The 27,716-nt window shown below is 44.2% G+C and overlaps 1 protein-coding gene across 1 annotated transcript in view; it reads right to left on the reverse strand.

The window, feature by feature from the left end:
- LOC132388930 (NACHT, LRR and PYD domains-containing protein 3-like) overlaps window positions 1-27,716 on the reverse strand; it is a 60,453-nt gene that overhangs the window by 17,664 nt on the left and 15,073 nt on the right. Inside the window, exons 2-8 of the mRNA XM_059961337.1 lie at window positions 15,751-15,924; window positions 13,220-13,386; window positions 11,288-11,384; window positions 8,847-9,134; window positions 4,052-4,218; window positions 1,988-2,159; window positions 1,820-1,885 (exon numbers count right to left, since the gene is read on the reverse strand). Coding sequence (XP_059817320.1) covers window positions 1,820-1,885; window positions 1,988-2,159; window positions 4,052-4,218; window positions 8,847-9,134; window positions 11,288-11,297 — 703 coding nt within the window. The 5' untranslated portion in view covers window positions 11,298-11,384; window positions 13,220-13,386; window positions 15,751-15,924. The remainder of the gene's footprint in view (window positions 1-1,819; window positions 1,886-1,987; window positions 2,160-4,051; window positions 4,219-8,846; window positions 9,135-11,287; window positions 11,385-13,219; window positions 13,387-15,750; window positions 15,925-27,716) is intronic.

A 27,716-nucleotide genomic window follows, 5' to 3' on the forward strand; every position in this document is an offset into this window, starting at 1 on the left:
CAGCTCATGCGCCCAATTACACCGATGTGACCAATTAACAGAGTGACCTCTACATCTGGATATGGACTGATTAAGGATAGTCAGCATGGCTTCGTGTGTGATAGGTCATCTCGAACCAAACTTATAGAGTTCTTCGAGGAATTTACCAGGAAAATTGATGATGAAGGCCAGGCAGTAGATGCTGTCCAGATGGACTTTAATACGGCAAGGACCCGCATGGGTGCTTGGTGAAGAGGTTTCAGTTGCTCGGCATTCAAGATGAGGTATTAAATTGGACTTGACACTGGCTTTGAGGGATAAGCCAGAGAGTTGCCTGTCTGAGTTGAGGCAGGTGACATGTACTGCAGGAATTGGTGTTGGGTCTGTTGTTGTTTGTCATCTATATCAAAGATCTGGATTATAATGTAGCTGACTGGATCAGCACATTTCCAATGACATCAATATTTGGGGTGTAGTGGAGAACAACGAAGTCTAACATGACTCGCAGCGGGATCTGAAACGTTAGGAAAAATGACTGAACATAGCAGATACAAATTAAAGCAGACAACTGCGTGATGTTGAACTTTGATAGGGCCAACCACGGTCTACACAGTGAATGGTGGGGCACTAAGGAATGTGATAGAGCAAAAAGATCTGGGAATACTAGTACATAATTAATTGAAAGTGGCGTCTTGGGTAGACAGGGTCATTAAGAAAACTTATGGCGTATTGGCCTTCATAAACCAAAGTATTGAGTACAGGAGGTGGGATGTTATGTTGAAGTTGTGCAAGACATTGGTGAGGCCTAGTTTGGAGTATTGTGTGAAGTTTTGGTGACCTGCAGAAAAGATGGAAATACCTGTCAAAGAGTTCAGTGAACATATTGCACAGACGGTGCCAGGTCTGGAAGACCTGAGTTATAACACAAATTTGAATAGATTAGGTCTGTAAACCTTGGAACGCAGAAAATCAAGAGGAGAATTGATAGAGGTATACAAAATTATGGGGGATATAAATAAGGAAAATGTAAGCAAGCTTTTTCCACTGACAATATCTGGGTCTACAACTAGAATCCACGGTGAATGTTTAAGGGGAATACATGGGGAAACACCTTCACTCAGAGTGTGAAACACATTGCCAGCCCAAAGTAGTGCATATAACCTCAATTTCAACATTTAAGAAGGTTGGATAGGTACATGGATGGAGGTTAGTGGGAGTAGGCAGTTTAAGTGGTTCGGCAAGGAATAGATCAGCCGATGGGCCTGTTTCTGTGTTGTACTTCTCTGTGACTCCATCTTCAGAATGTGGGAAAAAACCTGAAAATCCAGAAGAAACCCGCACGGTCACGGAGAGACAGTACAAGCTCCTTAGTCTGCCTCGGGAATTGAACCGAGATCACTGATGTTGAAAGCAGTAGTCTAACAGCAACTCCACAATGTCACCCTAACCGTGGAAGAACTTCCTGATTCTCCCACTCTCAGACAATCTGGGATATGCTGCTGTGTTACCAGCCAGCATTGTTGGGATTCACAACACCTCAGCCGACTGCCAGCAACATCTAGGGCTTTCATGGGCAGGAGGACCTTGCTGGGTGTAGATACCTGAGTGACTTATGGCCAAACAGTCAAAATACTGAACTGAGTTATTTTACAAAATATCAGAAAAGGTCTGAAGTGTTCCAACTCAAGATACCAATTCACTGATAGAGATTTCCAGTCAAGACCATCCCTTTCCACAAACACTGACAGTTGGATTCCTAGTTTCAGTAATCTATGAACAATCGCTGTTCAACATCATTTCTGTCAAGTAATCAGTTTGAATCATTTATTTGATCACTCACCCTTGAGTTGCGAAGATAGCTCACAAAAGCCTCGGCTGACAATCATATGTTCATATGGATCAGGACCTGTTGACATCGAAAAACTTTCATGAAATTGAATCCAACATGCATTGTTAAATCTGGAAAGTTTCAATCTGATTTAGGTCAGAGTGCGTTATTTCATGGTACCAAATTCCTGGATTTCCTTCAGTATCCTTTCCAACTTTGGTAACTCCTTCCTCACTTCCACAAAGGATTCCCACATCATTCTCTGGGCCTTGGCGCCTTTCTCCGTCACCAGACTGAGGAAGAGTTTGGAACTCTCTGTCCGGTTTCCCCACTCCGCAAGCTCCTTGACTTCCTGTGAAGAACAACAGTGAAGATCGGACGGACAGACACAGAACGATGAGGAAAATATGCTCATTGATGGGACATTCAACTAGTCGTCCCATTGCCCAAGAGCACCGGGACAATCACTGGTCTGTCTCCTGGTCCATTCTGAAAATCTATGGGTTCAGGCAATGGAACCGAAACACGAACTGAACACAATTACAAGTCGGTATTATTATTGCAGAGTGAAGTAATCACTTTTGCCACATTTCTTCATAATGCTTGTAGAGCTCTTACATGTTTTTGTTGATGACGGCAATGTGAGGTAGGCATTGGCCATTAACCAGTGGATTATGGCTCGTTACAACTCTAGTGTTCCTGCACAATGCATTGTCTCTCTCGCTGCTCTCTGGTCTGGGTCTGTCTCTTTCAGTGTGATGGAAGTGACATGGGTGAGCTCAGTGAGAACATTTCCTACCCACAAACACATGGGCTGATGACCTCTGTTGGCAGATACCACATTTGGAAAGTTGACTATGTTCGATTATATTGGATTGTGTCTTGATTGGTCTCTGGGACAACTCAACAAATCCCTGTTCATGATATTGACTGTCCTGAAGGATCCTCCGGGCTGATGTGGCCTGATCTAAAGTGAATTTCCGGAGTTGGTTATCAGATTCTATATCATGAATACATTCATACTGTCCTGGAAAAATGGAGCTGGTGAAAAACAGTGAAGCTTTATTGGCAGCAAAGAAAACTCTAAATACTCATTCAATAACACTTTTCTGTTCTACCAATTATTGAAACATTTTTCATTTGCAAGTTGTTATTTTTGAACCGACCTGGTGTATGTGTGGTGTTGTGGGGAAATTCGGCAAGCTGGCGTCTTGAGTGTACACTTCCACCACTGTCATTGGTAATGAGAACTTGTGGCCAGATCAAAGTGGCAGGGAACGGGCCCGAAAGCGAGTAATCAGCCAATGTTTGGTCGATATCAGTGCTAGACCGAATCCAAAAGGTTCCAATGCCACGGCTGTGAGTGAGGGTGTTTAGTTCACTGATTCGTGAAGTTTACTCACATCTGCGGCTCTGGTCTGGACTCAAGGACCGGCTGCTGCAGTGAATGTGGCTCGGTGGCCGTGGACTCACTTTCCACGTTGGTGGTCTCTGCGGTTAATATTCTCGGTGTTAATTACTTACTTTTAGTGTTCGGACGATCTGTTCCGTTTTTCAAACATTGGGTGTTTGGCGGCCTTTGTTATGTGAGTTTTTTAAATGGGTTCTATTATGTTTCTTCGATTTCTGTAAGAAAGTGAATCTCAGGATTGTATACTGTATACATATTTTGGTAGTAAGTGTTGTTTGAAACTATGAAATGCCGAAGATAATTCGAGAAACAACTGATAGGAAAGATTTAGGGTGATATGGCCCATTTTCCTGTTGTGTGATTCTAATTCTAGGGTCACAACACATTGGCGAAATTCCAGGCACCTGGCTGTGTTCGGGAGTAATGTGACCACATCGATGTGGTAGCCAGGTGTCCCGTCACACACGGCAGCAGAGAACTGGACATTTGCATTGTCCATGAGGAGAAATGAGATTAATCCCAATGTGACCAAAGGCCTTGATGGGTATTCTTATCAGGTTTTCATTTCTAATGCTGATTCATTGAATCACATTTCTCTGACCACTGTGCTGAGCTCAGCCTATTTGGACTGATGAATTAAGTTTGAATCTGCAGTTCGGATTTTTCTATTTCGCTGATTTTAACCCTGGTGCGAAGGTTTTGGTCACAAATTGTTCAGTGATCAATATCATCACTGCAGTGTACAGAAGCAAGAGGATGAGCCAGCCTGACCGTAGTCTCTCATCCCTCCTTTCACTAAAATGAATGGTATCCCAACTGTTACTCCCAATCACCTCGTGTTCCTGTTCACTGAATTGTCCCTCCTGTCTCAACGTCCAGCTGAGTGCTTCTACACGTGCTTCAATCGCAGGTTTCAGTCTCTCTCGGTAGAAAATAGTCAGGTGGAGCAGCTGATAATCTTCGCACTGTGTCATGAAATCTGAGATCGTAGATTTGGAATCTGGGAATAGAAATATAAAAATACAGTACTGTGCAAGGTTGAGTGTAGAGCAATTTGGTAAACCTGATGGGGAGAAAATTATGTTGGAAAAGGTGATTAAGGCGCATGCGCCACATGAAGAGCATGAGGCCCGTGGCAAAGATGGTGTGAGGAGTGTGGGACAGATTGCACAGGAGGTGGGAGGGGAGTGGGACAGGTAGCAGGAAAGGAGTGCCTGGGGTGGGGTGTAGTGAGAGCATGGACACATCCAGCCCTGAGACAAGGTCATCTGATTCCAAATAACTGGCTTATTGATCATTAAGGAATATCTCTCTGGTGTTCTTTCCCTACTGGTTTCCAAACAATGATTCCCCTCGCTCTGCCCCCTTCCAACTTTCAGTACAATAAAGACCCTTATCAGAGTCAGATTTATTATCACTCACACATGTCACTTTTCTTTGTTTTGCAGCTGCAGTTACATAAAATTACTACTGTGTTGCGCAAAAGTGTTGGGGACATATATGCTGCTAGGGTGCCAAAGATGCAGCCAGTTAGAATGCCTTGCATTGTACGTCTAGAAATTTGCACAATACTTATTTTGGTGACATACAAAATCTCCTCAAACTCCTGATTAAATATAGCCTTCTTAATAGCTGCATCGATATTTTGGGTCCAGTTTAGGCCCACAGACATAGTGACACCAGGAACTTGAAATTGCTCACTCTCCCCACTTCTGATCTGTCTTTGAGGACGTGTGTGTTCCCTCATCATACCCTTTCTGAAGTTCTTTGGTTTTATTTGAAGGTTGCAGCTCCATCACTAGGTGATGTATCTTGCACCCGTTCACCCCTCGTCACCATCTGAAATTCTGGCAACAATGGTTTTATTGTTGGCAAATTTATAGATGGCATTTAAGCTGTGCTGGCTACAACGTCTAATTATCCATAAATCTGAACCCTCCCCCCGCATCAGTTCCTTAGCTATGCATTCATCTGCCAAGTCATCCTATATTTACCCCCATGCTGGGCGGCATGACAGTAATCCTGAAATTACTACCCTGGTTGTCCCGTTTTCTACCTAGCTCCCTCAGATCTCTTACCAGTACCACCTCACCCTTTACTACCTGTACTGCTCACTCCCCCCCTCCTTTTTAAACACCGTGGACCCGAATCGAGTCATCCTTGGCACCTGGGAGGCAATGTAACATATGGGACCCTCTATCGTGCCCACAGAATCGCGTCTCAGTTCCTCCGACTAAGGAATCTTCCATCATCACTACATCTCTGTTCTCTTCTGAGCCACAGCAGCAGAAACTGTTCAAGATATTCCTGCATTCTCCAGCTAACCGTTTTTTTTATTGCTTATGTAGAAGTGCCAGCAATGCTTTTTCAGGAATTCATTGATTCTGGCAAGGCTTGCGAGGAACGGCTAACTGCAAATTTCGCTACACTCTTCAATAACGGACTGAGTCAGAAGAAATTAAATTATAGGCTTGTTAGTCTGAACTCACTGGTTGCAAAGTTATATATGGCGATTGTTAAGGGTACTTAATACCCTTAAGGGTACCAAGCGTAGTTGATTTCGGGTGTTTGGAGGCACATGATAAAAATACGCCTTGGTCAGCATGGATTCCTCAAGGAAAAATTGTGACTGACAAATCTGTTGGAATTCTTTGTAGAAATAACAAACAGGATAGACAAAGGAGAATTCGTGGATATTGTGTGCTTAGATTTTCAGAAGGCCTTTGACAAGTTGCCACTCAAGAGGCTGCTGAACATGTTAAGTGCCCACGGCATTACAGGAAAAGTTCTCGCATGGATTAAGGATTGGCTGATTGGCGGTAGGCAAAGAGTGGGAAAAAGGGTTTCCTTTTTTGGTTGGCTACTGGTGACTAGTCGTGTTTCATAGACATCTGTGTTGGGACCATTATACGTCAATGCTTTGGATATCAGAATTGAAGGCTTAGTGGCCAGATTTCCGGATGATATGAGGAGGGGAAGGTAGTTTTGAGGAAGTAGAGAGGCTATCCTCGGAACGCGGAAGTACTTGGACTGATTGGGAGAATGGGCGAAGATATGGCATGTTTAATACAGTGTCGGGAAACGTCTGATCATTCACTTTGTTAGAAGGAATAAAAGGGTTGTCATTTTACTGAATGGAATGAAAATTCAATAACCTGAGTTGCAAAGGGACTTGGGAGTGCTTGTGCAGGATGTCTTCAACGTTCATTTGCAGTTTGAGTTGGTGGTGAGAAAGGCAAATGCAATACTGGCATTTATTTCGAGTGGACTAAAATATAAATATAATGCCCTCCAGTACCAGAGGGCATGGATTGAGAATAAGAGGTCAGTTATTTAAAACAGAGTTGAGGAAGAGCTTCTTCTCCCAGAGAGTTGTGGAGGTGTGGAATGCACTGCCTCGGAAGACGGTGGAGGCCAATTCTCTGGATGCTTTCAAGAAGGAGCTGGATAGATATCTGATGGATAGGGGAATCAAGGGATATGGGGACAAGGCAGGGACTGGGTATTGATAGTGAATGATCAGCCATGATCTCAGAATGGCGGTGCAGACTCGAGGGGCCGAATGGTCTACTTCTGCACCTATTGTCTATAAAAGCAAGTATGTAATGTTGAGGCTTTATAAAGCACTGGTGAGGCCCTACCTTGAGTGATGTGAGGTTTTGGATTCCTTATCGAAAATAATGGTGTGCTGACATTGGAGAGGTTTCAAAGGAAGATCATGAGAAAGTCTATGGGAATGAGTTTCCATATGAGGGGCATATGAGGAGCGTCTGACGGCTCTGGCCCTCTACACAGGAATTCAGGAGAATGAGGGTGGCCTCATAGAAACCAGTCGAATTTTGAAAGGCCTCGATATAATGGATGTGGAGAGGATAATTTCTATGGTGGAGGAGTCTAAGAACAGAGAACCCTCTGTTAAAGGGTTATTGAAAAGCACAAGCCAGGATATTGATACAGGATAATTTCCAAGTTACTGAATATCCCTTGAAGTACAGTTAAGTCAATGATCAATGAATGGAAATAATATTGCACAGCTGTAAATCTGCCTAGACGAGCTGTTCTCAAAAACTGAGAGACAATGCAAGAAGAGGACTGAATTGAATTGAATGATCTTTATTGTCCTTATACATAGGTACAATGAAACTCTGTTAGGCTTCCTCTCAGGCAATCAAAAAAAGCAGTAGGTAAAAATAAGACAGTAATAGAATAAAAAACAGTATATAATAGATAAGTCGCTGAAAATAAGTTGCAGCCGCACCAGAATATCACAGTAATGCATAAAGTGCCGTTAGTGCAAGTATTTGATTCCTTGTGCGTGCTCACAGTTTCAGTCAATGCTCTGTGGGAATGGTGGAATGGAGGCCACAGCTCTGGGGTAGAAGCGGTTCCTCAGTCTATTTGTCTTGGCTTTTATTATCCTGAACCTTTTACTGGACGGCAACGTGTCAAATAGGGAGTGGCCGGGGTAATAAGGCGGTTACTGTCTGCCAATGCTTCAGATGTTGTATATCAGGTGTATATATTAGGAAGTTCTATTAGCCATGAGTGAGGGACAGAATCAAATGGTTTTTGATAGACAATATAACATTGGAAGATTTCTGTTTTCCCCCGGCCTTAAAAGAATTGCGTAATCTATCATCAGTTGTTCCTTAAATCCGTTCATACCCAACGGCATTCTTTCTGCTATTCTGTAAGTATATTGAGGTTGCCTAAGTGAGTGGTTATTAATTATCACATGTACAACGTTGTAACTTTAAACATAAAATTTTCATTATTATGAAGAGCGAATAATAACAGAGATGGTGGCCAATCAATAGTCTTATAAATGCAGTATTAAATCTGTCCTTTTGGCTGGCGGTACTTACATTCAGCCTTTTATATCTTCTACCCCATGGGAGTATCAGAAGAGAGAATGTTTGAGAGACCCTGTTAACTTGATTATGTTCTTCCAGGTGGTGACAAATGTGATGGATGAAGTTACACATGGATATTTTCTACTTGAGTTTTAGCCGAGTGTTTGCCAAGGTCCCACATGGGAGGCTCATACAGAAACTTAACATGCTTGGAAAGTGTGGTGAATTGCCTTTTGGATTCATAGACAGTTGAATTCCCATAGCAGACAGATGGTAATGTGATTTAACCTGTAGTTGGGTTCTTTGACCAGTGATGTACAATAGGGAAACACACTGGCATCAGCCATGTATACACTTATGTTCCTTTCCGCAGGAGTGGCCTCAAAAACTACCCAACAATGCTCTTGAAATTACTTTACCAGTAAGCAACCACGCCCACCCCACTGACACACCTTTTCCAATATAGGATGGGAATAAATATTGGGACTGTCAATAAGAGGCACTTCCGAGAGATGCTCTCTCCATCCTGAGGAATACATTTCCCTTATTTCTTATCCTAGAACTTCTTATCTGGACAGCTGCATTTCCTCCAATACACATCCTGGAAATAATTAGAGCAGGTAGTACATTTCCTGTAGTTGGGTAACGGGTGCCCCACTACACCATGTACCAAACCCACATATTTTCCCTCTCTGTGCAACCCTCCAACAAGGAATCACCTTTACCCTCCTCCCTGACGCATTCTGTGAACACATCACCCTCATATTTCACTTACCAACTCCTTGTTGGGGACTTGGCAGTTCAGTTTTAAATGAGCTTCCGAGCTGACATGCAGTCGCCTCACTTGTGCTGGTTCCAGGGTCCTGATCAGTGTCTGTGACGTCACTGTCTCTGGGCTGACTTTGCTCCTCCTCCTCTGCAGCCGGACTGCATTCAACTAGGATATTGCCCTCAATCTGACCCTGCTTTGGTGCGTTGTTTCCGGGGTGCCGATTATCTTCCCTCGGTGAGTTACCTGCTGAAAACCTCTTGAGTAATTCCCGGACCCGATTTAATTTTCCACCTGAAATAATTAACGAATTACAAGTTGTACTAGAGTGATTTAATGCTCATCAAAATAAGGATTCACAATGGGTGGCTACAATAAGATCATAAGGCATAGGTATAGAAGCAAGCCATTTGGCTCATTGAATCTGCTCCGCCATTCATTCATGGCTGATCCTTTCTTTCCCCTCCTCAACCCTAATTCTCGGCCTTCTTCCCGGAACATTTGATACCTTCTCCAATCAATAACCTACGGATCTTTGCCTTAAATACTCTCAATGACCCGGTCTCTACAGCTTCCTGTGGTAACAAATTCCACAAATTCGCCACCTTCTGCCTAAAGAAGTTTCTGTTTAAATGGATGATCCTCTATCTTGAAGCTGAGCCCTCTTACACTAGACTACCCCACTATTGGAAACATCTTTCAAAATCTACTCTGTCTAGGCAACTCAACATTCGAAAGGGTTCAATGATATCTCCCCTCCCTCATCTTTCGAAATTCTAGCGAGAACAGACACAGAGTCATCTAGCAATGGAGCCTGGACTCTCGCTGACCCGATTTGGAGTGGGACAGTGCTGGTGAATGTGATCTACACTTCCTGCCAGGGGACCATCGCAATAAGCCGGTGACCAAACACATCCACTCCCAGATACAGAACAGGATGGACACAATAATACTGATCACTGGCTATGCAGTAGTTGAACACACTGATAACCCGGGGTCTTAATGCAATGGTGTCAGTTGATACCGGGAAATATCACTGGGATTATTTTCCACAAGCAAATTCTCCCTAGATCACAAACTGTTCAGTCACCAGCGTCACTCACAGATCAGCCTCCGGATTACACACTGCCAGATCCCCTAAATCACATACTCTCCGACTGCTGTGTCAAAGTGTCCTGTCCCCTGGGTCACAGACTAATCATTACCTCGAGGCGCACGCTTTCCTGTCCCCTGGGTCACAGACTGACCATTGCCTCGAGGCGAACGCTGTCCTGTCGCCTGGGTCACAGACTGACCATTACCTCGAGGCGAACGCTGTCCTGTCGCCTGGGTCACAGACTGACCATTACCTCGAGGCGAACGCTGTCCTGTCGCCTGGGTCACAGACTGACCATTACCTCGAGGCGCACGCTGTCCTGTCCCCTTGGTCACGGACTGACCATTACCAAGCTACGCACACTGTCCCTTCCACAGGGTCACACACAGATCAGCCACAGGATTGCAGGCGACAATGTGCCAAGTGGACATCTGGCAAGCTTGCCATCATTAGCTGCGGAGCAGAATGCAGGCACAGAGATCTCTTGTGACAAGGTAATAAACTGTTGGTTGGACCAGTTCTGGTACCAATACTACAGAAAGGATGTATTAGTACTTGACAGATTGCAGATTGAATATTCCATTTACAAAAGATTGAAACGGATGAGAACATTTTCTGCCTCAGAGAAAATCATTTCAGCATATCAGCATTGAAGCTCCTTAAACGTCTTTTGAGAAAATGACGTTCACCATTTGTCCACAGCCTAGACATTCACTGGGGTGTTAAAACTCTGAAACACACCACAAATTTACCTACAATGAGCTGTTTGCTGATGGTCAGAAATTCTGACCATTGGCAATGTTCTCGGTTGGGCTACAGAAAACAGATATCGGAAACTCCTTTCATCTCCTTGGCGCAGCCGTCAACAAAACCAAGGGGAAGTTGACAGCTATCCTATCAAAACCTGAAATGCTGTGTTATCACACAATTCCTGAAATCCCGGAAATGCTCCAATCATCTGGCTCTGAATTTTATGAATGAAAGTTGGAGATGTCTTTCACCTCTGAACAGGCCCTGATGTGCAACAATCCGTGAACCTGGACTTTAACGTAACAAACAACATATTTTTGTGGGTGTTTTACACTCAGCCACCTGATTCAGGATACCCTGCTGCTTCCACTCAGGTGAAGATTTGCACGGTGACCTGAGAAATTCCACCATTACCGGTGACAGGCCCCTGCACTGGAACTGTTAAATCGATCGATTATTCAAGACCACTTTTCCATGGGGTTCGATGACCCTGTTCGATGAAACTTTTCTGTGCCCGTTAGCATCTGTGTCAGTTACTTCATCTGAACTATTGTGCACAAACACGACGGAAGTTTAATTATAAAGATCCCTGTTATCATACCTGTAGCCATTTTGATTCCGACTGACGAATCCTGGTTGTTGTTTCCTTGTTTACTCTTTGTTCCCGGTGTAGAAAAGCTCCACCTGCGGGTGATGGTCTAAATGACACACAAACAGATAGTGAGTCAGAGACACGATTACTTTATAAATATGACAGAGCCTACATCCCCTGTATCAGAACAGGAGTTGGCTTAAGGACCAACCATTCCCCTTTTCCATCAACTTCCACACCATGTCTGTATGTCTGTCCAGTGATATCTGGTGCATCCTTCTGACAGAGTCACACAGCAACAGAGCACAGATACAGACCCTTCAGCCCAATGAGAAAGTGCTAACCATATTGCCCACAGACATGGTCCTAATTTCCTGTTTTGAGCCCATTTCCCTACTGGCCTCCTCACTCCATCTTCATATCCCAACTGCTTCTGGAATTATACAATTGTGTTGCCTCTTCCACTTCCTTTGACAGGTCCCTCCACATCATCACAAAACTCTGCGTGAAACCCATGCTGCTCATGTTGAAATTTGCAATCTGTTTACCACTGCTTTACCCATTCAGATCCCGTATAAGCTACAATAATCTTCATCATGAACACCATCTATTAATTTTGTGTCATCAGTGAACTTACTGGTCAAGGCTTGTGCATTTGTATTCAAATCATTGCTTTCAAATAACGAATATCAAATATCCCAACTTGTAGCCTTGCGGTCCCTCTTCAAGGAAAATCCTTCAAACACCCCTCTTTGCTTACTACCTTCAAGGCAATCCTGAATCCATCTAACTTTATCTCCCTGGCCCAGATGTGAACTTATCTTCCAGACCGAGCTTTCATGTGGCACCTTGTCAAAGGCTTTACTGTAGTTCAATGTACAACATCCATTCCCGCACCCCCATTGACACTTATCTTCAAAAAACTTAAGAAATCTTGTTAAACACAATTTTACATGCACAATGCCATGGCGTCTCCTGATCAGAATCTGTCGATCCAAATGTCATTGCATGACTGTCACATATTGTGGAACGCTATTTCTGGCACCTCCCCTACCTTTTTCGCCACTCACCATCAAAACGCCGAAGTGGCAACCCGTAGTAAGATAATATTTCTCCAAATGCTCAAAATTCCTCTTCCCAAGTAACCATTCCAAGAGTTTGCGCAGCACTGATGTGATGCTCACTGGTCTATAATCCCCAGGATTATATATATATATATAACGTTTATTGAATTACAGAACAAGATATGCCATCCTCTAATGATTACTACGCCTGTGGCCAGAGAGGACACAAATATCATTGCCAATGTCCTTGTAAACTCTTCCCTCACTTCCTGTCGTAAAGTGGTATATACTGGATGCTTCAACAACTCCTCTTTCTGAACACTGCCATGCTACTATGCTACGTCACAATCACTGTCCATCTCATTGGTAACTCTGAAACAAAGCATTCATTAAGCACCTCGCCTATCACCGCATCCTCCTGGTACATTTCCTCCTTTGCTACCCTCGATCTATTCACCCTCCTCTTCTTCACCCACATGTATAACGCCTTGCACTTTCCTTCATCCTACTTCCCAAGGACTTCCCAAGTTCACTTTGACCACAAATCAGTTCTTAAGCTACTTCAAGGCTGCCTTATAATTCTCTAGAGCCTTGCTTGAATGTTGCTTCTTTTTTCCATTTGCCTAAATGTTCTAATCTCTTGTGAACCACGTTTCTTTTCTCTGAACATTCTTCCCCTTTCTGAAGCGACCTTCGCAGTTCCATTGTACATTAGTCTGTGAAAATATTTTCCCAATTTGGAGTGATTACAACTGGGTCTGACAGAAGTATAACTGGTACTTCTGGGCACATTCAGTCACACCCAAACTAATTCCGACCTTCCTTAGTACAGACATGTAATGTCTAAAGGACGAGTATTTGAGTGAATGAGACTCACCAAACTTTCTCCTGACTGACTGAAGGGTAACTCTGAGCCAGTGGGGTTTCTCCAGTTGGTGCTCTCAGTCTTCGGCTTGTTCAATTATTGCTGTTCCCTCGTCTTCAGTTCTTCTTTGTTTCCAGTTGTGGGCTTTTCATCCAATAAATCCCTTAGCACAGGTCTAACTTTAATCAGAGAGATAACGAAGCACGTTAACAATACAAAGAAGAACAAAACATTTCAGTCTAATGTTCTTGAAAACAAAACTCTTTGGAATTTAAATCTTGAACACAAATATAATAATCCGTTTGACGAAATCTGTAACTGTCCTGCACATTTTACAAAACCTGACACGGCATATAAAAGAACACACACAAAAAGCTGGAGGAACTCAGCAGGCCAGGCAGCATCTATGGAAAAGAGTACAGTCGAATTTTCATTTCTAATCCAGCCAGTATCTTCAGCAATTTGTCCTGCTCTCTCTCCAGCTGGAATGTATGCATGACAAGTTTTTTCACTGTCCCTCTGCACATGAGAATAATAAACGAGTCTCCACTTTAATTGTGTGGCAATATTAGACAGACTGAGCTTCTGCTCTGGAACTTCTAGGGGAAGAATTCGCTGAAGTGTACAAATGTTTGAGAAGCCGGTAAAAATGGAAAGGCTTCCTTCTTGCATTATTAGGGTTATATACCCGGAGACATTTGCTCTCTTCGGCAATCCGTAGCAATGGAATGGAGTCAAGGAAAAAAGAAAGCCCACCCACAATGCGAGGACGTGACATCTACGGTTCTCACTCCCTGATCTGAACGGAAGAAAGATTAAACTGCACAACCACGAGAAACAAACCCTCAGATGCAAGGAACTGCGCACGCGACGTCAGATGGGGCAAATGGCCAAATTCTACTCTAATATTTTATGGCTTTGTCTGGGGGCACCAGAGTGACGTCACGTGCGGGTGAGAGCTTCTATTCAAAAGTTGTTTAGTGGAGGTTTTAATGATTTCAGGGGAAGAACGAAAGAAACATAACGGGTTCCATCACTGAATCCGATGTTGTGTGATGTAAAGTCCCTTGCCAGGTGCCCTGCTCTGCCATGTTGTCCGTTGAGTGGGCGGTGTGGTGCCTGTCTCGAGTTGGGTCACAAAGCCCAGAATGTTTCTGGGGAAGAGTTTCCAGGGTGATCTGATTTGAGGTGGTTCGGTCAGTGCAGTGTCTCGTTGTTTAGTATTTTCATAAACAACAGTTTTACTACTGTAAACAGGAATTGCCAGCAGGGGAAACACAGATTAATATCAGTTAACAGAAGACCTCTCGTCCCTGCTGTCCTTGTCTCCCGGTAATCTAAACCACCACGACAGTGAGCGAATCATTCAGACAGCTGATCGCTGACAGGGATTTATTTTTTGCTCGTTGAAGTTCGCCCAGAGTCGGCTGGATGGAGTTAATGTGAAGTTTGGAGGATGTCACAGTAAAAGAACCGACACCCGAACGCTCTGTGTTGTCCGTCCGACATCCTGTCACAGGTGGCGCGGTGGGGACCTCCTGCAGATCAGAGCACAGTGCCGAACCCAGCGGATGACGTCGGTTCTCCTGATCGGGCGGCGGTGAGGAAGGGGCTTATCTCGGGTTTGTGTAAATCGAAGGTCGGTTGCAGTGGTTAAGGGCCGGAACTGAACCAGTCATCTGGGGTGTCCGGGGTCGCCAGTGCTGCAGGCCTGGTTTCAGTTTTGCGCCCGAGCCGGGAATGTATGATCAGTTAGTTATGATACCCAAGTTGAGAGTGTGGATGTGGGTGAAGGGAATCTGTCCACGGGTTTGATTGTGGGGTGAACGATGGGAAGGATGTGGGGCTATTGGCGGGGTGGGGGGAGGTTGGGGGATTACGGATTATCGGACGCAGCGTACCGGGAAGGATGGATCCCGAGGCAAATCAAGTTGAAAATGACGGAGGATTTTCTCTTTGGATCGGACATGATACGCGTCCTCACAGGAAGCAGCAAGTTCCTCTTTGTATTAGTTACTGTCTAATCTTGCTGTTAACATTGAGTTTGTTACAGGGCCCCAGAGTCTGCAAACAGATGATTGTTAGGAAGCAGAAGTTGACGGTGAGAAGCTGTTACTTGGACTTGAGTTCCGCGCTTAGTGATGTTTCCGGGGTTACACCTATTCCTACTTGTCGTGTATATCGATAATTTGGTTGCGAAGGTACAGGGTATGGTTAGTAAGTCGGCACAAATTAAATTCAGGCAATTACATTTCTGAAAGACAGTAAGTATAAACAAACCGCAGACATTCCCTCTCCCCACTCAGAACTGACCAAAAACTACTTCAAAACACGCAAAAGCTTGAAATGAGCAAACACTGAGGGAATGTGAGTGGCTTTAAAGAGCTGGGCTGCTGACAACACTTTACCAGACTTGGAGTGATTGCAGCTGGGTCTGACAGAGGAATACCTGGCACACTCAGTCTCATTCCAACTATTTCCTACCTTCCATTGTATAGATATGTAATGTCTAAATGATCAGTGTTTAACTAAATGAGACTCACCAGATTTTCTGCTGACCGAATCAATGGAAACTCTGAGTCAGGACGGTTCTGTCCAGTTGATGCTCTCAGTCTTCGGACTGGTTCACTTGTTGCTGTTCCCTCGTTTTCAGTCGTGGTTCCCTTCCAGTTGCGGTTTTTCTTCCAATAAATCTCTCACCGCATGTCTAACTTTAACTAGACAGATAATAAAGCACATTAACAATACAAAGGAGAAAAAAAGCTATTTCCGTTTATCGAAGTTAAATGTTGAAGATCACAAAGAAGAAATCTGAAATTTCCCCTCGCACTTCGCAATGCCTGATATGGGATACGAAGGGGTCATCGTTCAGTTATGGTCCGACACAAGATGTAGGAGGAGAATTAGGTGATTCTGTCCATCGAGTCTGCTCCACCATTCAAACATGATTTTTATTCCAACACCATATTCCTGCCTTCATCCTGCTACTGAGGAATCACGAACATATTTAAATCTGCCATAAATATGCGCAAAGGGCAGTCTCCACCACCCTCTGCGGCAACAGTTTCCACACAGCAGCCATCCTTTGGCTGAAGAGATTTTCCTCAAGCAAGGCTGCAGGCCCGGATGGTGTCAGCCCCAGGGTGCTCAAAGCCTGTGCCCCCCCCCCCCCCAGCTATGTGGGGTACTTCACCATGTCTTCAACCTGAGCCTGAGTCTCCAGAGGGATCCTGGGCTGTGGGAGACGTCTTGTCTCGTCCCTGTACCGAAGACGCCGCGCTCCAGTGGCTGCAATGACTGCGGACTGGTGGCATTGACCTCCCGCATCACGAAGACGCTGGACTGCCTTGTTCTGGAGCAGCTCCGGCCTGTGGTTAGGCCACACCTAGACCCCCTCCAGTTCGCCTACCAGCCCCGACTAGGAGTTGAGGATGCCATCGTCTACCTGCTGAATCGTGTCTACGCCCACCTGGACAAGCCGGCGAGCACTGTGAGGGTCATGTTTTTTACTTCTCCAGTGCGTTCAACACCGTCCGCCCTGCTCTGCTGGGTGAGAAGCTGACAGATGCAGGCGGATGATTCCCTGGTGTCATGGATTATTGATTACCTGACTGGCAGACCACAGTACGTGCATTTGCAACACTGTGTGTCAGACAGAGTGGTCAGCAGCACTGGGGCTCCACAGGTGACTGTCCTGCCCCCCTTTCCCTTCACCATCTACACCTCGGACTTCAACTACTGCACAGAGTCTTGCAATCTTCAGAAGTTTTCTGATCACTCTGCCATAGTTGGATGCATCAGCAAGAGAGATGAGGCTGAGTACAAGGCTACGGTGGGAAACTTTGACACATGGTGCGAGCAGAATCATCTGCAGCTTAATGTGAAAAAAAATCTAAGGAGCTGGTGGTGGACCTGAGGAGCGTCAAGGCACCAATGAACCCTGTTACCATCCAAAGGGTCAATGTGGAGATGGTGGAAGATTACAAGTACCCGGGGATACGAATTGATAATAAACTGGACTGGTGAAAGAACACTGAGGCTGTCTACAAGAACGGTCAGAGCCGTCTCTATTTCCTGAGGAGACTGAGGTCCTTTAAAATCTGCCGGACGCTGCTGAGGTTGTTCTACGAGTCTGTGGTGGCCAGTGCTATCGTGTTTGCTGTTGTTTGCTGGGGCAGAAGGTTGAGGGTAGCAGACACCAGCAGAATCAACAAACACATTCGTAAGGCCAGTGATGTTGTGGGGGGTGGAACAGGACTCTCTGACGGTGGTGTCTGAAAAGAGGATGCTGTCCAAGTTGCATGCCATCTTGGACAATGACTCCCATCCACTCCATAATGTACCAGTTAGGCACAGGAGTACATTCAGCCAGAGACTCATTCCACCGAGATGTAACACTGAGCGTCATAGGAAGTCATTCCTACTTGTGGCCATCAAACATTACAACGCCTCCCACGGAGTGTCAGACTCCCTGAGCCAATAGGCTGGTCCTGGATTTATTTCCACTGGCATAATTTACTTCTTATTATTTAATTATTTCTGGTTTTATTTTGCTATATTTCTACTCTGTTCTTGGTTAGTGCGGCTGTAACGAAATCCAGTTTCCCTCAGGATCAATAAAGTCTGTCAGTCTGAATGTAAGTCTGTCTGTCATCACAATTTTAAAGGTAGGCTTCTTTATTCTGAGACGGTGCTGTCAGATCACAGACTCTCTGTCCAATGGAAACATCCTCTCCATAGCCACTGTAACCAAGCTTTTCAGCATTCGGTAGGTTTACTTTAACATACATCCCCCCACCACCACCACCGCCCCTCTGAACTCCATTGAGCAAGGATCCAGAAACATCAAATGCTCCTCATACATAAAGCCGATCATTACTGAGATTATTCATGTGAACCTTGTTAGCAACATCTACACTGAACAGATTCCCAGGAACAACAGACAAATTGATACCAGAACAATTTAGTGCGAGAAGCTATGGTTTGTTTACTGTACGATTATCACAGCACGAGCTATTTACATTGCCAGTTTAAACCAGGTCCAATTCAGGAAATATAAACCAGTCCAGGGTGAATGTAATAAAAGGAAACTGGAATTACCAGGAACACTCAGCGGGTCAGGAACAGCTGTGGGGAGAGGAACAAATTTGACGATTCAGGTTTACACGTTTCGTCACAATTACTTCAAACTTTTTCAGTTTTTACTGCAGATCTCCAGCATCTTGAGTTTCTGTTAGATTTCCACTGTCTGGCAGGCGTGTGACAGTGAGGGGGAATTTACAAACACGGTTTGAACAATGATCACCCAGATCAGAAATACTCGCTCAACACCTCATTAACCTGGGCAAATTGACCCTCCGGTCCATTTTACTTGAATCTAAAACTATGATATCCCATGACCTAACCTCACAGGGTCACACAGCTGAACCTGTCACTTACCGACGCCAGAAGCCTCGCACATCGTCCACACATCTCACAGCAAGTGGTGTATTCAGGGATATACCCACAACCAATGTCCAGATGCCCGAGACTTCTGATTCATTTGGAAGGAGGAGCATCATGTCCCATCTGTATAAGTACTAAGGATTAGAGCCCAAACCTCAACTCTAGGACTCCTTGCTACCGGTATAATGATGCAGTGGTTCTGCCAATCAGAGTTCAGAAACTAACACTCCATCAACCTATGGCCGACGGGAACCTGATGGTCATCTGAATGGACCAATGATTGGGCTGGATAACCTGGGCGAGAGTCACAAGACACTAGGGATACGTTTCACATTGTGTCCTGCAGCTGAACTGAACTCAATTTATTATTTTCTTATTTGTTAACTGAGGTCTTGTCCAGCACAATTGGCCATCACATTTCCTGTAGGCTAACAGGAATAAAATATTTTTAGTATAAAATTGAAATAGTAGGGCAGGAAACACTTTTCACCAGATTAGCTTTGTGGAAAGAGAAACTGTGGAAGACCCAGTATCTGAACTGGGACTGTCTAAAATACTGCCCGATCTGCTGAATGTGTCCAATAATCTCTCTTTTTACTTTAAATTATGCACAGCTATTGACTGATTACAAGGCGTTTCTGACGGCCTGAACAAAGTTGTAGAAATGTAATGCCCATATTCATTAGTTTTCTCTTCATTCCAACACAGGGATAGATCCGTCGAAAGGGTCAATGCTCATAACATCCTCCCCACCCCAGTATCAGTCTGTTACATCTGTCTCTCACTGAGTGACCGTGACCAGAGAGTGATAAAAATGTGCACCACTCCCTGCAATTCACATGGGCTGTTACCCTGGCAACAGAGAAAGTGGCTCTCCAAAAATGACAAAAAAATAAAGTACCTGACTCAAATTTAAATGCTGTCAAGATTAACATTTCGAATTTGCAATGTTGCAAATAAGATTGTAATTACTGATTACAGACTGGTCAGAAATTGACAAGAATTTTGAGATATATCATTGAGGTGCTGAAATACAGAATGGACAGGGGTTGAACAAGGTGGTTGATACATATTATTGAGCTGTTGGGATACAGGCTGGACAGGGTTTAAACAAGTTGCATGGGGAATGAGCAGATGGAACCAGATGGGACAAGGGATCATCATTAGTTTTCCCTGCATTCCAACACAGGAATTATTCAGTACACACAGTCAATGCTCACAAATCCTCCCCACCACTTAATCAGTCCGTTACATGTGGTCATGGTCCACTAACTCTCACTGAGCAACGGTGAACAGAGAACGATATAAATGTTTACCACTCCCTGCTGGTCACATGCGCTGTTATTCTGACATGCAGAATGAGGCCCTCCAAAAATGACCGAAAAAGTAAGAAACGGGTTCAATTTTAAACGCTCTGAGTCTCGTTATGACAAGATTAACATGATTCAATTTTACATGTACTTGTTCAAAATAAGTCTGTGAACCTTGGTTTTCAATAATTGGTGCGACCACACCCCACCCCCACACCCTGTACAGCAATAACTTCAACCAAGTGCTTCTGGTAAATGTTGATCTTAAAGCACATCGACTTGGAGGAATTTTAGGCCATTTCGCGTTACAAAACTGCTTCAACTCTGGGATGTTGGTGGGATTCCTTGCCTGAACTGTTGCTTCAGCTATACAACAACATCCCTATGGGATTAACGATAGGATTTTGACGCGGACATTCCAAAAACGAAATTTTCTTTTGAAATCACTCTCCTATCGATTTACTCTTGTCTTTCGGATCATTGTCCTGTTGCATTATCCAACTTGAATTAAAACAGTTGACAGACTGCTACCCTGACAGCCTCTTGTAAAGTGTCTTAATATAACATTAAAACAATGGCTATTTTATAACGTTGAAACTAAAATTGTAATGTTTGTCTTTACCTTACCTTATCCTGCATTAAACAAATCCTCTGCTATTTCTATGTAACAAACACCGTTCGTGCGGCAAAATACTTGAGAATGAGAACACGGTAGTAGTTTCCAAAGATTACAGCCTGAACAGCAACTCTCCCAGGACCCCTTGCTCCGGTAATATGATGCAGTGTTTCGGCCAATCAGAGTTCAAAAACTAACACGCCATCAACCCATGGAAGAACAGGAGCCTCATGATAATCTGACTGGACCAATGATCGGGCTGTAAAACCAGGGCGTGAGTCAACAGACACCGGGGATACGTTTTATATTGTCTCCAGCAGCTAAACTGAACTCAATTTATCATTATCTTATTGTTAATTGAGGTCTTGCCCAGCACAATTGGCTATCACATTTCCTGTAGGCCAACAGGAATAAAACGCTTTTAATATAAAATTGAAATAATAGTGCTGGACTCTTGTTTCATCAGATTAGATTTGTGGAAACAGACCCTGTATCAGAATAAGACTGTCCAAGTTGCTCTCCGATCTGATGAACACAACATCCTTCCTGCCCCACTATCAGTCAGTAACATCTGCTCCCAAGGCCACTAACTCTCAGTGAGGGGCAGGGACCAGAGAGAGAAAAATGTGCACCACTCCCTGCAGATCCTGTGGCTGTTCCTGGGAACAGGGGAATTGCCTCTCCAAACATCACCAAAACAGGAAATATCAGACTCAACTGTAAATACTGGGAGTTCCGTCTGGCAAAGATCAACTCAGCGGCCATTTGGTAACATTGAAACTAAAATTGTAGTGGCTGTCTTTACCCTAGCTCATGCTGTATTCAATAAATCCTCTGGTACTTCCAGGTAACAAACACCGATTTCAGAAATAAATAAATGAGATAAAATACGTCACAATGAAGACTGGACAGAGTTTGAACAAGATGGTTGATACATATCGTTGAGGTGGTGGGATACAGACTGGGCAGAGGATGAACAAGATGGTTGATATATATCATTGAGGTGGTGGGATACAGTTTGGACAGAGGTTGAACAAGCTGGTTGATATATATCATTGAGATCGTGGGATACAGACTGGACAGTGGTTGAACAAGATGGTTGATATATATCATTGAGGTGGGGGATCCAGGCTGGACAGAGGTTGAACAAGATGTTTCATATATATCATTGAAGTGGTGGGATACAGACTGGACAGACGTTGAGCAAGACGGTTGATATATATCATTGAGGTAGTGAGATACAGTCTGGACAGAGGTTGAACAACACGGTTCATATATATCATTGAAGTGGTGGGATACAGACTGGACAGACGTTGAACAAGACGGTTGATATATATCATTGAAGTGGTGGGATACAGACTGGACAGAGGTTGAACAAGATGGTTGATATATATCATTGAGTTGGAGGATACAGGCTGGACAGAGGTTGAACAAGGTTGATATATATATCATTGAGGAGGAGGATACAGGCGGGACAGTGGTTGAACAAAAATGGTTCATATATATCATTGAAGTGACGGGATACAGGCTGGGCAGAGGTTGAAAAAGATCGTTGATCAAGGGCAATCTCTGATGGTCCTCCAGCAATACACAGATCCTGAAATAATAGTATTCACTAGTAGATAACAGAATCCAATTTAACAAAGCCAGAACAAACAATAGGAACTTTGGTGTATGTCCTTTTCTACTCTGCACACTTTATCAATGCACCACACAACGTATCCCACCCCGGCATTTCACATCTTCATACGGCTACCGCTCTTCCTTTAACTGAATGAAATAGCGGAGAACTGTGGACACAGCTGAGCACATCATAGAAACCAACCTCCCCTCCATTGACTCTCTCTACCCTTCCCACTGCCTCAGTAAAGCAGCCAACATAAGGAAAGCTCCCTACAACCCTGAACACTTCTCACTTCTAATGCTTCACAGGGTCGAAGATAAAATAAAACAGAAACATGCCACCGGGCTCAAGGACGGTGTCCATTCTGCTGTTAGAAGCAAACAGCGTGATGAGTGGACTTCTGACCTCACAGTCTAAATCGATGTGACCTTGCACCACACATCTACCAGCACTGAACTTTCTCTGTAACCAGAATGATTTGTTTTACCTCAATGTACTGCTGCAATGTATTGATCTGTGTGGACAATACCGAAGACAAGATTTTCACTCAACCTCTGTACATGGAAAACAAAATAAATATCCCCCATTACAACGGTGAGGAAATATTAGACAGCCTGAGTTGCTTCTTTGGAAATTCTGAAGGGAGTTCTAGTGGAAAGCGGCCAGTGAGTGAGTGGGCCAGTGAAGGAGCGGAGCTTTGAGGGTTTGACTCGGGAGGCTTCAACGAGAAGAGGTGGAGGGCGAGCTTGTTCCCAGGTAGTCTTTTCAATGCCTCCTGAGACGGTGATGTGCCTCTGTTGTGAGATGTGGCAGTCTTGGGGAAACTCCCCTCTCCCGCAGAGTCACATCTGCCAGAGGTGCTCGCTGCTGGTCCATCTGGAAGACCATGTGAGGAATCTGGAGCAGCAGTTGGATTACCTTCAACTCATATGGGAGAATGAGGCAGTCATAGATGAGAGCTACAGGAAGGTTGTCACACCTAGGCTGCCTGAAGCAGGTTGTTTGGGTGACAGTCCGAGGGGGGAAAGCGAAGGAGAGTAGACAGGTAGTGCAGAGCACCCCTGTAGCCACTCCCCTGAATAATATGTTTACCGTCCTGGATACTGTTGGCGGGGACGACCGACCAGGTGTGAGCCACTGTAACAGGGCCTCTGGCACTGAGTCTGACCCTGTGGTGCAGAAGGATGGGATGGAGGAGAGCTGACATCATTGGAGACTCAGGGGAGCAGACAGGAGATTTTCTGGATGTGAGAATGACACGCGCAAGGTTTGTTGCCTCCCGGGTGCCAGGGTCCGGGATGTCTCTGACCGGGTGCATGACATCCTGGGACGAGAGGGAAAGTAACCAGAAGTCGTGACACATGTTGGTACCAACAACATAGGCAGGAAGAGGGATGAGGTCCTGAAGTGTGAGATTCTGGAACTAGGCAGAAGGCTGAAGAACAGGACCTTAAGGGTGGCGTTCTCAGGATGGCTGCTATTGCTCCGTGATAGTGAGGTTAAGAATTGGAGGAGATGGCAGTTGAAGGCGTGGCTGAGGGTGCAAGGGGCAGGGTTTTATATTTTTGGATAATTGGGCTCTCTTCTGGGGAATTTGGGACCGGTAGAGATTGTATGTGTTGCTCCTGAACCCGAGGGGGAGCAACATCCTTGGAGGTAGGTTTGCCAGCAGGGTTAGGGAGGGTTTAAATTAATTTGCAAGGCGGATGGGACCCGGACCGTTAGAACAGTGGAAGAAGTGCATGGAGTAAAGCCAGATCTAACATATCTCTGAGGAAGGAGAAGCAGAAAAAAAGGGTGTAAACTTAGTAAGGTAGAAGGGCTAAAGTACGTGTACGTCAATACAATATGCCTCAGGAACAAAGGTGATGAACTGAGAGCTTGGTTACGTACATGGAATTATGATATAGTGGCCGATACAGAGACTTGGCTGGCACCAGGGCAGGAATGGATTCTCAATATTCTTGGATTTCAGTGCTTTAAAAGGGATAGAGGTGGGATGTCATTACTGGTACAGGATACTATTATAACTACAGAAAGGGTGTGTAATATCGCAGTGTCCTCTTTTGAGTAAGTATGGGTGGAAGTCAGGAACAGGAAGGGAGCAGTTACTCTATTGGTGGTATTCTATTGCCCCCTGGTAACAGCAGAGATACTGAGCAGCAGTTTGGGATGCAGATTTTGGAAAGGTGCAAAAATAACAGGATTATCATGGGTGACTTTATCTTCCCTAATATTGATTGGCACCTGTTTAGTTCTAAGGGTTTAGATGGGGAAGAATTTGTTAAGTGTGTCCAGGACGGATTCCGGTCACAGTCTGTTGACAGGCTGACTAGGGGGAATGCCATATTAGATCCAGTATTAGGTAACGAAATGGGTCAGGTCACAAATCTCTCAGTGGGTGAGCATCTGGGGGACAGTGATCACCGCTCCCTGGCATTTAGCATTATCATGGAAATGGATAGAATCGGAAAGGACAGGAAAATTTTTAATTGGGGAAGGGCAAATTATGAGGTTATAAGGCTAGAACTTGCGGGTGTAGATTGGGTTGATGCTTTCGCAGGGAAATGTACAATGGACATGTGGTCGATGTTTAAGGATCTCTTGCAGGTTGTTAGGGATAAATTTGTTCTGTTAAGGAAAATAAATAATGGTAGGGTGAAGGAACCATGGGTGACAAGTGAGGTGGAAAATCTAGTCATGTGGAAGAAGGCAGCATACATGAGGTTTGGGAAGCAAGAATCAGATGGGTCCTTTGGGGAATATAGGGCAGCAAGAAAGGAGCTTAAGGAGGGGTTGAGAAGAGCAAGACGGGGGCATGAGAAGGCCTTGGCGAGTAGGTTAAGGGAAAACTGCAAGGCATTCTTCAATTATGTGAAGAACAAAAGGATGACAGGAATGAAGGTAGGAACGATTAGAGATAATTGTGGGAAGATGTGCCTGGAGGCTGTGGAAGTGAGCGAACGCTTCAGTGAATACTTCTCTTCGGTATTCACCAATGAGAGGGAACTTGATGACGGTGAGGACAATGTGAGTGAGATTGATGTTCTGGAGCATGTTGATATTAAGTGAGAGGAGGTGTTGAGGTTGTTAAAATACATTGGGGAGGTAAAGTCCCCGGGCTTGACGCTGCTCCTCTTCTACTTCCCCAGGGTGCTCCACGAGGCGAGGGAAGAGATTGTTGATCCTCTGGCTAGGATCGTTATGTCCCCGTTGTCCACGGGAATGGTACCGGAGGATTGGAGGGAGGCAAATATTGTCCCCTTGTTCTATAAAGGGAGTAGGGATAGTCCGGGTAATTATAGTCCTGTGGGCCTTACGTTACGTCTGTGGTGGGAAAGCTGTTGGAAAATATTCTTAGAGATAGGATGACTGGGCATTTAGAGAATCACGGTCTGATCCGGAACAATCAGCATGGCTTTGTGAAGGGCAGATCGTGACTAACAAGCCTGATTGAGTTCTTTGAGGAGGTGACCAGGCATATAGATGAGTGTAGTGCAGTGGATGTGATCTATATTTAACCAGATAACCATATAACAATTACAGCACGGAAGCAGGCCGTCTTGGCCCTTCTAGTCTGTGCCAACGCTTACACTCACCTAGTCCCAGTGGCCCGCACTCTGCCCATAACCCTCCATTCCTTTCCTGTCCATATACCTATCCAATTTTATTTTAATTGACAATACCAAACTTGACTTTACCACTTCTACTGGAAGCTCGTTCCACACAAATACCACGCACTGAGTAAAGAAATTGCACCTCGTGCTGCCCTTAACCTTTTGCCCCTAAACTCTCAAATCATTTCCTCTTGTTTGAATCTCCCCTCCCCTCAATGGAAAAAGCCTATCCACGTCAACTCGATCTATCCCTCTCATCATTTTAAATATCTCTATCAAGTCACCTCTCAACCTTTCATGCTCCAAAGAATAAAGACCTAACTTGTTTTGCCTTTCCCTGTAACTAAGGTGCTGAAACCCAGGTAACATTCCAATAAATCTTCTCTGTACTCTCTCTATTTCTTTGATATCTTTCCTATAATTCGGTGACCAGAACTGTACCAATGCCTTGTACAATTATAACATTACATCACAACTCTTGTACAATATGCTTTGATTTATAAAGGCCAGCATACCAAAAGCTTTCTTCACCACCCTATCCACATGAGATTCCACCTTCTGGGAACCTTGCACCATTATTCCTAGATCACTCTGTTCTACTGCATTCTTCAACGCCCTACCTTTTATGATGTATGCCCTATTTGGATTATTCTTACTAAAATGTAGTACCTCACACTTATCAGCATTAAACTCCATCTGCCATCATTCAGTCCACTCTTCTAACTGGCCTAAATCTCTCTGCAAGCTTTGAAAACCTACTTCATTATCCACAACGCCACCTACTTTAGTATCATCTGCATACTTATTAATCCAATTTACAACCCCATCATCCGGATCATTAATGTATATGACAAATAACATTGGACCCAATACAGATCCCTGAGGCACACCACTAGTCACCGGCCTCCAACCTGACAAGTGGTTATCCATCGTTACTCTCTGGCATCTCCCATCCAGCTACTGTTGAATCCATTTTACTATGTCAATATTAATACCTAACGATTGAACCTTCCTAACTAACCTTCCATGCGGAACCTTGTTAAAGGCCTTACTGAAGTCCATATAGAGAACATATGCTGATTTACCCTCATCAACTTTCCTCGTAATCTCTTCAAAAAATTCAATAAGATTTGTCAAACATGACCTTCCACGCACAAATCCATGTTGACTCTTCCTAATTAGACCCTGTCTATCCAGATAATTATATATACCATATCTAAGAATACTTTCCATTAATTTACCAACCACTGACGTTAAACCTACAGGCCTATATTTGCTAGGTTCACTGTTAGAACCCTTTTTAAACAATGGAACACGTGCAATACGCCAATCCTCCGGCACCATCCCCGTTTCTAATGACATTTGAAATATTTCTGTCAGAGCCCCTGCTATTTCTACACCAACCTGTCTCAAGGTCCTAGGGAATATCCTGAGCAGGACTCGGAGATTGATCCACTTTTATATTCCTTAATTCCTCCTCTTTAATGGTCATAGTTTCCATAACTTCCCTACGTGATTCACTTACCTTACACAATTCAATATACTTCTCCTTAGTGAATAGCAAAGAATTGTTCAAAATCACTCCCATCTCTTTCGGCTCCACACATAGCTGTCCACTCTGATTCTCTAAGAGACCAATTTTATCCCTCACTATCCTTTTGCTATTAATATAACTGTAGAAACCCTTCGGATTTATTTTCACCTTACTTGCCAAAGCAACCTCATACTTTCTTTTAGCTTTTCTAATTTCTTTCTTAAGATTCTTCTTACATTCTTTATATTCCTCAAGCACCCCATCTCCTCCATGCTGCCTATATTTATTGTAGTTATCTCTCTTGAACCTAACAAAGTTTCCAATATCCCTTGAAAACCATGTCTCTCTCAAACTTTTAACCTT

This window comes from Hypanus sabinus, unplaced genomic scaffold, assembly GCF_030144855.1.
Source record: "Hypanus sabinus isolate sHypSab1 unplaced genomic scaffold, sHypSab1.hap1 scaffold_436, whole genome shotgun sequence".
Classification (NCBI taxonomy): Eukaryota; Metazoa; Chordata; class Chondrichthyes; order Myliobatiformes; family Dasyatidae; genus Hypanus; species Hypanus sabinus.